Source organism: Dendropsophus ebraccatus, chromosome 12 (assembly GCF_027789765.1).
Source record: "Dendropsophus ebraccatus isolate aDenEbr1 chromosome 12, aDenEbr1.pat, whole genome shotgun sequence".
NCBI lineage: Eukaryota > Metazoa > Chordata > Amphibia > Anura > Hylidae > Dendropsophus > Dendropsophus ebraccatus.
The window spans coordinates 27,200,925-27,212,944 of NC_091465.1; the positions used below are offsets into that span (position 1 = coordinate 27,200,925).

At 42.5% G+C, this 12,020-nt stretch overlaps 1 protein-coding gene across 5 annotated transcripts in view; it reads left to right on the top strand.

The window, feature by feature from the left end:
• Positions 1-12,020, top strand: part of PRKCZ (protein kinase C zeta) — a 179,590-nt gene that overhangs the window by 151,744 nt on the left and 15,826 nt on the right. For all 5 annotated transcript variants that reach the window (XM_069948021.1, XM_069948019.1, XM_069948020.1 and 2 more), the window contains 4 exons: positions 233-320; positions 865-984; positions 3,390-3,469; positions 4,762-4,851. In XM_069948021.1, the coding sequence (XP_069804122.1) occupies positions 233-320; positions 865-984; positions 3,390-3,469; positions 4,762-4,851 (378 nt within the window). The remainder of the gene's footprint in view (positions 1-232; positions 321-864; positions 985-3,389; positions 3,470-4,761; positions 4,852-12,020) is intronic.

Sequence of the window (12,020 nt, forward strand, 5' to 3'; positions counted from 1 at the left end):
TCTCTTTAATGGAGCTGACAGCTCAGGGTGCTGAGATTCATACAAGACCCTAAGCAGCTGTTATGCTAATTCCTCACATTTGTAATTTTATTATAACTGCTTCCATTTTGTCATTTATTACAAGTGAGAATTAGTTACATATATTGATAATTTATCAATTTCATCAAGCAATTATTTTAATCTTGTAGGAAAGTTTGAATGTGTCTAATTTGTCGCCATCCATCTGTTACAGGAGGGGCTAGGGCCAGGAGACACGACAAGCACTTTCTGTGGAACGCCAAATTACATTGCTCCTGAAATCCTCAGAGGAGAAGAGTATGGTGAGTAATCGCCACTGGTGTCATCTGGAATTAATCTTTCGTAATCCCATCTGACCTTATTAATTCCTTGCCGCATGAATAACAAAATCAATATTAATTACTTTCTGGAGAAATTGATCAACTAAATATTCTTGAGGTAATATCCTATGTTTTAGTGCCTTGTAATAATCCATGCACTCAGCTGAAAAAACACAAAAAGAAAATTATCTTATTTTATAATTTATCCTGAAAAACCTGTGACGTCAATGAAAGAAAAATGTATATTTTCATACACACGGGTAAATGCGTCTCAGTACGGCTGACTTGGAAGCAAAGCTTTAGGTTAGGATACCATGGGGTGAAACAAATCTGTAAACCTCTGTGAGCCTCCATATAGTATCCGAGATACGTGGTGGTGCTGTATAGAGCTAATAGCTGGCTGTGTGCTCCTCATTACAGATCTGTACAACACAGATCCAGCCATGTCCTTGGGTTCAGAGATGTTTTTACTGTTACATGTTTTCTGTGGTTGTGATAGCACTTGGCACTTCTCTTTCTGTGTCAGGGTTCAGCGTGGACTGGTGGGCTCTTGGTGTCTTGATGTTTGAAATGATGGCTGGAAGATCTCCATTCGATATCATTACTGACAATCCAGACATGAACACTGAAGATTATCTTTTCCAAGGTATGTTTAGGCAAAATAGTCAGAATGTTTGCTTAAAGTACATCTATAAGTCAGATTTGTAAATCAGATTAATGTGACTATATAAAACATAGCAATGTAATGAAACTGGCAAGCATAACATCCATAAAAATAAAATAGCCGCTTTGTCTAGATGTAGTAGCAGTATCACCAGAAAGGGGTCTCTGTTCTTAAAGGGGCATTTCCATCTCAACTAACATAATTAAACCTGTAGGACTCGTCGAGCTAAATATTTTTGATAATACATTTATTTAGCAAATTTGCCTCTTTCTCCTGATATGCTCGCTGTTTTCCTTCTCTTGTTGACAGTTCGTTGTCTCCACCACTCTGCTCTAAAAGCACGGCCCTAACTGGTGTATAAAATTAGATATTGTAGAGCGGAGTGGTGGTCGGTAACCAAGAAAATGAGCTGTCAACAATCGAAAGGAAACAGCAAGCATATCAGGAGGAGCAGACAAGAAGCACAACGAGGTACATGTACGCCCTGGCGTCAATAAGGGAGTTTAGAGGGGGTCCGCGATCCCGGGTGCTATCTGCAGCCCAGGACCGTGGCAGTTAGCGGGCACAGTCCGAGTGCCGTGCCCGCTAATTAGCCTTTTAAATGAAGCTGTCAAAGTTGACAGCTGCATTTAAAGTGCTTATTTTCCCATGCCTGGTGGTCTAGTGGTCGCAGAGAAGCGGTCCCCGCATCTGTACCTGGCCGGGGTCTGCACCATAATGGCGCTGATCCCGGCTCAGCATTCTATTGCGCTCTGCTGCAGTGATCAAAAAGTTGCATATGCGCCATCAAGGTACTAATGATGGCGCAAAAAATTACACTTCACACAGCCCCATAGACCAAAGGATAAAAGCGCTATAAGCATGGTAATTGAGCAATTTTACGGACCCTTTTTTTTTTTTTTAAATGTTTTAATTTTTTAAAAGCCATCAAATAAAATTAAAGTTACACAAGTTACATATCGTCGTAATCGTAACAACTTGAGGAACATGCATAACAAATCAGTTTTACTCTAGGGCAAACGGCATAAACCCGAAACATCCCCAAATTTAAAAAAAGCTTCTTTTTTTTTTCAATTTCACCACACATTGAATTTTTTTCTGGTTTCGCAGTGTACTTTATGAAAAAATTAAGCCTGTCACTGCAAAGTACAATTACTGGTGCAAAAAATAAGGGCTCATGTGGGTCTCTAGGTTAAAAAATGCAAGTGCTATGGAGGAAAAAACGAAAGTGAAAAATGGAAATTGGCCCCGTCCTTAAGGGGTTAATCATAGGTGCAGATACTTGTTGCATATTCTATGGATATGCCATTAATAACTGACAGAAACACCCCTTGCTTGCAGACTCTGTAATAGCTCAGAAGCCATGTCATTCTCTATAGTCCCCCTCTCTCTGCCTGCAGATCATTCTCTATAGTCCCCCTCTCTCTGCCTGCAGATCATTCTCTATAGTCCCCCTCTCTCTGCCTGCAGACTCTATAATATCCCAGAAGCCATGTCATTCTCTATAGTCCCCCTCTCTCTGCCTGCAGACTCTATAATATCCCAGAAGCCATGTCATTCTCTATAGTCCCCCTCTCTCTGCCTGCAGATCATTCTCTATAGTCCCCCTCTCTCTGCCTGCAGATCATTCTCTATAGTCCCCCTCTCTCTGCCTGCAGACTCTATAATATCCCAGAAGCCATGTCATTCTCTATAGTCCCCCTCTCTCTGCCTGCAGATCATTCTCTATAGTCCCCCTCTCTCTGCCTGCAGATCATTCTCTATAGTCCCCCTCTCTCTGCCTGCAGACTCTATAATATCCCAGAAGCCATGTCATTCTCTATAGTCCCCCTCTCTCTGCCTGCAGACTCTATAATATCCCAGAAGCCATGTCATTCTCTATAGTCCCCCTCTCTCTGCCTGCAGGTCATTCTCTATAGTCCCCCTCTCTCTGCCTGCAGACTCTATAATATCCCAGAAGCCATGTCATTCTCTATAGTCCCCCTCTCTCTGCCTGCAGACTCTATAATATCCCAGAAGCCATGTCATTTTCCAGAAATGTCCTCTCGATTTTAAATAGTGAATACAAGTCTAGCAGGGGGAAACTGCTGCAAATCTGCATCCCTCTTACAGACACAGAGGGACTAAAGATAGAAAGCTCTGTATTTGGCTTAATGCTGAGCACAATACTAGCAGCACTTCATAAGAGGCTAGCTCACTTGGAAGGCATTAGGACAAATTGAGAGTTTTGAAAAGGCTTATAGAACCATCAAAAAAACCCAGCAGAAGTGAACTTGACATTTATCTATTATTTTTGTAATGATTTCTGTGCAGGCCTCGGCAATTGTCAGTTTTATTTTGAAAAGAAGAAAAGTAAAATACTAACAATTCTTAATCTTTGTGAACAGTTATCCTAGAGAAGCCTATAAGGATTCCAAGGTTCCTGTCTGTGAAAGCTTCCCATGTCTTAAAAGGATTTTTAAATAAGGTAAGTGGCACAAAATCACCAAGGCGCAGGCACAACTCATAGTACATTCTCCCTGCACACGATCACACAGACACATACACGATCAGCACAGGATTCTTTCTAGAATAATTACACTGGAAGTACAGTCAGTAGGACTTGTACTATTTTTAAAGCATAAACCCCACAGCAATGTGCCGTGATTCATTTTCTCATAGTACGGCCGTGAAAAGCTGTGCATCCAACGTGACTCATGATGTGTGGGATAAAAAGAAAAAAAATAATTAGTAACATGTTTTTAATTGCTGAGGAAAGATGAAGCTCACGCAAGTCAATGGATATGGGTTTTATCTGAAAACTGGCTTGCCTAAAAATCATATCTAAATATGCAGAATTTCCACCAAACTTCCTTTTATACTCCTCCCATAATAACCAACACAGCACCTTGCCCCCCAAAAAACACACTCCGACATAATCAGCCTGTGTAAAAAGGCCACTGATCAATCCAAGAACGAGAAGTCTCTCATTTATCAGCGCTCATTGCATCTTTTATATGAAAATCATCAGGTCGCCGGCACATCTTCCTGAACAGGAATGTGTGGGCAACTATTCATGAAGTTTATAGGCCACACAAAGGATCCAGCAGTCATTCTTGCAGCCCGACTACCTGATTGAACCTTGTGAAGGCTCTGCACATGAGTGTGAAAGGACCATAATGCTGTAAGATCTTGTTAATTATCATAAGATCTTGTGACTAACAAACTGAAATTAGCACTATATATTTAAATTTACATCATGATAGTTATTGCAAGCTCTTGAGGCTGTGGTTAAAAATCCAAGCCTGAATGCTTAGCATTTGATTTCCTGTGGCAGCAGAATTTGGGATTACTGGAAAACATGAATACAGCCTATGGCTATGTTCCCACTCTATATAAACAACGGCCGTTCCGCGTTAACATGATCATTAATTCCGGCCGTAGGAAACTTTAAGCAATGGCTGTTCATGGGGAACTGCTCTTATTTATATAGAGCAGGAACATAGCCTGGGGCTGTATCCATGTTTTCCTCGCAGCCCTAGCGTTGCATCCAACTTGTCGAATGCCGAGCGTTTTGGGTTCAAATTTTTAACCGCAGCCTCAAAAGCTTGCAATAACTATCATGATCCTAGTAGTGTACTCCTTCAGATCCCAACTAATCAAAACTTTTGCTGTGTCTCTGTGACATGTCGAAAGTTTTTGCAAATGACAGGGGCACTTTAAAATTTGACCTCGTATCTTGTGATTTTTTTAATGCCATATTTCTTTTTTTATTCATAGGATCCCAAAGACAGACTTGGATGCCAACTTCAGACAGGATTCACTGATATTAAGTCCCATACCTTTTTCCGCAGCATAGACTGGGATATGGTAAGAGACAAGACGTCATTATCTAGTACAGTAAATGTTGTTTTTCATGACCTTTAGTGATCTGTGTAGGATGAGAAATGACTAATCTGTTCTGTTCTTTCACATTTGAGATTCGCCTATCACACAAGGTTCAGGCAATTTATTGGTTACAAATGCTCCAGCCAAGTGATTATCTATAGGAAAATAAGAACATTTCTACATGCAGCTTTTTTATTGTTTTTTATTATTACTTTTTGGTTACTTTTTTATAAAATGCTATTTCAGAGAGTATTTTTTATTTATTTACCTGTGCACAGAATGGAAAAAACCCTCCCGCTCTTGCCACCACCTCTGTGTGGGTCCTCAGCACTGCACCACCTTGTGTCTGTGTCACACGTAGACCTTCCTATTCAGCCAGTCTGGTGGATACCACTGCGGCCACTGGATAAGTGGGAAGGTCCTAATGCAAGACAGACAAAAGGAAGTGCAGTGCAGGGCAGAGGACCGACACAGAGGTAGTGGTGAGGAGCAGGGAAGGGGAGGGTATAGTTGTTTGTTTGTTTTTGTTTTAGATTTAGCTGGGCCCTGAACACAGTTTAACAGAAACAAATGTCTGTACTCTGAATAATGATTGTCTTCAGTTCATCCTGCCTACACGATTGCTAACTGAATTGGCAGTGTACTCATCTGGCCGCTGCTCCATTAAACTGGGGGGACCACAAGACCCCCACCACATCCTTGTGATCTGCGATGGTCCCAGAGGTCAAAGACCCTAATCAGAAACTGCAGATAGGGGATAAATGTTCATGAGCAAACCCCTTTAAATGGAAGAGCTGTTATATATGTGAGCATAATTATTCTACCACCTGAAGGTCAGGCCCAAATATTGGTGCCCTGTCCTTTGATATAGTCCCAGAGACCTCTCTTATAACAATTTAAAGTGTACCTGTCACGATGGGCTGTTTCCGGATCAGCGGCAAGATCCACTGCTAATTCCGGAATTTTAGGTCTCCATGGATATAGAGATGCAATGAGACTGTAATGTGCGCAACCCCCATTCGACACATGGAATCTTATGGTCCCTTTTCACGGGCCGATGGGGACCCGATCAATAATGTAAACGAGCACCGATCTGCTAGATCGGGGCTTGTTTACTGGGCCTATTACACGGCACGATAATCATTTAGCGAGGTCTGCAGGGACATCGTTACCGATGTCATTGCAGCCCTTGTTTAAACACAAAACCTTTCCTTAAACATGTTGCAGGTCTTCTCCTGCGCTTCTTCACCCTCCCGGTCCCGCACGCAGCATCGGCTTCGGAGCGGCCTGTCTAAACTGACAGACCGCTCAGCCAATCACTGGTCGCAGCGGTCTGTCAGCTCAGACAGGCCGCTCCGAAGCTGCTGCTGAGCGCGGAAACAGGAGGAAAAAGAAGCGCAGGAGGAGCCCTGCAACATGTTTAGGTAAAGTATGGTGCTTGTGGAATCGGCGGTCGCCCGTCGCGCATTGCTATTACACGTAGCGATGCGTGGTCGGTGCCCGACAATTATAGGTCCAAACCTATATTAACAATCAGCCGATGATCGTTGTCATCTGCTGATCGTTGTGTTTATTACACGGAACGATAATCGGGTGGATAGTACCCTTACTCTTATGTATTGTATTGTATGTATTGTATTACATAGTGGTGCAGCATGGTGCCCATCAGTGTATCTATCTTTTCAACAAACTTCAGACGTTTATATTGGTGGGGGTCTCTGTGCGGAGACCCCGTCAACCACTAGTTATCTCCGCTCTAAACCACTTAAGTAATGGTGTGTTTACACAGGGAGATTTATCTCACAGATTTTGGAAGCCAAAGCCAGGAATGTATTTGATAAGAGGAGAAATCTCAGTCTTTCCTTTATGACCTGTTCCCTGTTTAGTCTGTTCCTGGCTTTGGCTTCAGGTAAACCTCTCTGTGTAAATGCACCACAAGTGGTTATAATGGAAGTCCATTATATTTCCATAGACCACTCGTGATAGCAGTTTAGGACGGAGATAAAGGGGCACAGCATGTGCAGTAACACAGATCTTTTGCCCCTTTCTACTAGTGATCGTCTGGTGTCTCAGCACCTGGACCCCCACTGATACAAATATCTGACACATTACTACGACCTGTCATAATACAATGTGCAGAAAACCACTGATTCTTTCCTGATCCCTTTATGTATTCATAATAAAACAAAATATTGTACGATAGGTGCCTACATATAGATTATGTACTCAAAAGGAAATGTTTAAAAATCTTAGTAGAATGTAATTTTCCCATTGACCAGTAGATGGCAGCTGTGACTTATGTATAAAAAAATAACCATGAAGTGGCTGACATTGCTTTCTAATATAGAAAACAGCCTTGGTTCCTGCTCTACTTCCTTTTCATGAAATACATTCATCCTAGTATTTTACATTTGTTTTATTTTCCACACTTTATTTTTCTAAACACATTTCTTCTTTCCTTATTTTAGGCACCAATTAAGCTAGCGATAGATTTTGGCTATGTCTGCATGAATGGCTTAGTATTAGCTAACCCTAGACATCCTGCTGTGTGCTGACAGATCTGTCCGCAGATGGTTGTCTCTAGTTGGCTAATACCGATGTCATGTCCTAAAGCTGGTCATTGATATAAGACAGATGTCAGACGCATGGCCGTGCTGGTCATCACTTATACCTCCCACTCCAGCTACTAAAAAATGACACATAAACAAAGAGAATTCCCACTCACAACTCCTACACACACAGCACAAACAGCGCCCAGGGTAAACGGCAACACATGCAGCTAATATCACATGTCAGGTTTCATGAGACAAGGCTGTTTACTATTACAAAATATGATAAAACATTTCATTTCTGCCTAGATTTACCTACAGATATTATACATATATGACCACTGTGTGTTTTGTAAACTATCATTATATAGTCTTCTGTGACCAATTCATTTTGCAGCAACAACATGCCATCTAGTGGCCATCTATTGTTATAGCTGAACACATCCAGATACCCTGTACCATTTCAATGATGACCTATTGAGGTGGGGGACTGACTTACTTGCTGTAACCGAATAGGAGAAATGTATGGGAAGATGGTGCATAGAAATGGACTGTGCTGCACCAAATAAAGTTTTTGAAACTTTTTAGACATAACTTGTTTATTTTTGATTTATGTAGGAACTGTTTAGTGTAGTGTAAAACACTGCTGCAAGGCACTCTGTCGTGCTTGCCTATTAAAGGGGTACTCTAGATTATATAAAAAAAGGGGTCTAACTGTGAGGTAGAGGTAGTAGTACCAGTTCTAGTCTAGCTAGAAAAACACTCTGCATTGCATATTGCAGGAGTCGGTACCTGCAGTAGGTCTGTCAGCAGGCATGTAACATCACCTCGCCACTCTGACATAGAGCTTTTAGGCTGCCCTAAGAGAGCTTTGCCTTTTGACCTGAATGGCAGGGGGCAGCAGAGAGAATGTGTCAAAGTGATGTCAATAACCTCAAAATTAACAGGAACATCAAAGCAGTGACTTTTTTAACCCTTTAATACAAAGAACAAGGAAAAGTAAGAATGAAGGGGTGGCAGCATGCATGTCTGACCTGCTACCCCATTGTAATGTGAGACTAAGGTCCCCATTCTTGACATTGTGGGATTCTCCCCCACAGTCAGCTTGTTTTATCCCCTATCTTTTGGATAGAGTATAACTTAAGTCGTATGGTGGCAACCCCTTTTAAGTGGATCCCCCATTATAATGTGCTGCCGATGTAGTCTATCCCCGCTGTTTTTCACAACAATCCAGTCAGTTGTAGTTGTGCTTGGCTTTAGCCCTGTTACCTGGGAATCATAGATTTTTCTTCTGAACTCCTTATATCCAGGTTATCTTGCAGGGCTGTTCTGCTTTTATTTTTAGATACTGAAGCTTGTCCAGCAGAGTTGACATAACTTGTATTTGTGTACCTGCTCGTGAGTTTCCAGGTTATGTCCCACACTTTCACTGCTTTCCTGTTATGCCTGGGTTGCACAAGGGCTATTAACCCTGTAGTGTATGCTCAGTTATCACCACCCTGCGCCCTTTTGTTCCTTTACATATGCTCTGTGGTACCTTGGCAGCAGATGAGTGAATAATATAGTTAATATTCCTATGCTTAGGGTCGATTCTTTCCTGTAAACTGACATGTGCTAGGGTTCCTGCAAGGAAGCAGACATCTCATTACACATCTATTTGTTCTGCTGCCGCTATTTATTTGTATGAGCGAGGATGCCCCACTAGACTGAGATCATTTCCACTGCAGCTCCTGGCTGCAGTCATAGATGAAAGGCAGAAATGTTGTCTGATCACAGCTAAATAGCAACCGCACGACGCACAGACCAGTAGAGGGATTTGTCTTGTGTTCATTCTCGCCTGCTCCCCCCAGTGCGCTCTCATAGCACAGGGGGCTCCGGCTTTATTATTTTCCTTCATAACAGGCTTATTTAAATCTCTGGAAATGTGTAGAAAGGATAAGCCAGGGAGTATTTTCTTTTTCTGAAGTTTTTCCCTTTTTTAGTCAGTGTTTCAAAGTCTATTAAAATTCTGGCCGCATTGACAAATCGCTCTGTGGTCAGTACCAGTGACGGGGAGAGGGTAACCGCGGTCAGCTCCCAGCGGCTCGGGATACATGGGAAAAGCGCCGCCAGATTTACCTTCAAACACATTGATTGTGCTCCACTATTAATAAAGTATTGAATGTTCTGGGTTGGTTGCAGCTTGATACACACATGGGGGGCACATTGTGATTCTGGAGCTGACAGCTGAGTGAAGCGTTCTCCCCCCTGCTCAATGATAATTCATTTTGGAGGGTGCAGGCTTTGCAGGTGCTAGGATGACGTCCCCTATATGGGACTTGGTCCTGGTAAGTTGTATGAGGTGGATGCATTTTGGATATGTTATATCGTCAATCACATGTTTGATCCACATATCCCAATACGTAATAATAATGCTGTTGTATAACTTAGTACTGTGCGCTGTCCCTATATCATTCATCCGGGAACGTAAGAATTCCCAAGTGGATGTTAGTATTTTCCTTTGTAACTGGGGCACGTTCTTACAGACAGTGTCGGCACCCACGTCAATTCACACGTTTCCAAGATGAATAATGGAAAAAAAAGCACAATATAGCGCAAGCAATGAGGTTTCTGATTTATTTCATGGAGAAGAAATGTCCACCTCCTCCATTTGCTATCAAGACCAAATAGACATTTCTCAGCATAAAAAATATTTTCTACATAGATTTTGTAATATGATAAAAATGGCATGTTTGATTTACCCTACGTGTTTTACTTTACTCTGTAAGTATTAAGCATAGGCGATAACGGTTTGGACCAAATCGATGTGTGAGAGATAAAAAGTTTTAGTTGCACAGACCACTATATTGCTAGGATATTACTGATTGTGGCAGCAGAATGAATGGTCTTTGGCGCATTGTGGCCTCTAAGGATTCTTTCCCTGAACAGCAGGTGATTTGGTAGAGGTTGGACCCACACCATCTGCAGGTGTGGTGGTAACCCCCGGTGATGATGAGGTTGAGTGTGACGCCACTCCGGTGGTGGTTGGCCGAGATTCAGCCGAACCTTAAGATGTTAGCTCGTGACACATGTGTCATTGGGGCACACACATGCAGTGGCACACCTGCTTTTATGTTAGATGGCCGGTTGTACCCTTTTCCTCTGTGGACAGTATCCTGCCGGGTTGCTACGGGGTCCCTTGGGATAATATCACGGTGGGCCGGAGTGGTGTAGTGACCCTCCTGGACCTGCCACCCACAGAAAGGGGAGTCTCTTTAGCATACATAAGCTTGGTTTTTTCATGGAAAGGTACATGTGTGCAGAAAGTTATACAGCTTCACTTTGACAAGATAAGTTACACTTTAATAGTTCCCTTGATAAAGCACTTGATAGTACGATAACCAGATCTGCGACAGGAATAGCGTGAGGAGTACAGTCATGCTGACTGAGTAGTGTGTTAAGAGATACAAGAACTAGAGTAGCAGAAAGGAGGATGTTGTGAGAGTCTCAACCCAAGTAGTAATGTGCTTTGCCGGGATGTTGGAGGATGAGGTAGAAGAATACTTGTGCCTGTGTATTGACCTTTTTAGTCTTCACACCACCTAATGCCCACCAGTGTCGGGTGACACAAGGCCCCAGACCTTGTTACCTGGGATGAGCAAAATGCTGAGGGTTCCCTGCTGACAACCGCTCTGAGATGGCATTCCTAGGCCTTAGCAACTTTGCTCTATCCAGTTGAGCTCCTGGCTTCCTGCTGTCTGTGGATACGGTCCTGCTCTGTGACTCTCCTAGTCCACGGTGTAGGTTGAGGTTTTCTCTGAATTGTCCTCTCTTGAAAGGGGTTTAACACTGCATAGTGTTGTGTAGCGTTAGTGTAGAAGAAACTGTTAGCTGTGTCCTGTCTTGCTTCCTACTCATACAGGGTTCTAGCTAAGACTGACCCATGAGAGAAGGGGACCTGGCAGAGGGCCAGGGCCCAGAGAGGACCACTGTAGAGAGCTGTCTGCCTTGCGTCCTTCCTCTACAATGTCCAGCTCCCCGCACCTCCTCTACCCATGTGACTTCCTTCCTCAGCGTATCTAAAGTGCGCTGTGAGTGGGTAAATAGTGCAATAGAAGAAGTAAAGAGAGAGGTGATAGGAGAGAAGAAGAACAGATTCCTATAGGTCTGTAGATCTATGTAACATACAAATAAACAATAACCCTTTACATACTTCAGCCGTGCAGCATCTGAATACACACAACTAATACAGCGACATCTAATGGTAAAACTTTATCACTACCTTCATCACCACTTTAAGTACAATAAGTACAGGCTTTTACAAGGGGTGTAACCTATAGCAACAACCGTGGTAGGACACCACACAGGCACTATCATAAACTATTGTATCTTTACCTCTATGGCTGCCATTGGCACTTGCAATTCACCAATAATTTGGGGTGGCCCCTGGAATTGCCACAGTTTAAAGCAGAAAATCCACATGCAGTGAGCGTGTATAACATTGCACAAGAGCAACACTATACAATGTAATGGGATTTTTGGGGGTGAACTGATGTAGAAGGAAATTTGCAGGATGTGTATATTTATTATTTGCATTTATTATTACAAACTATATGATTTAGT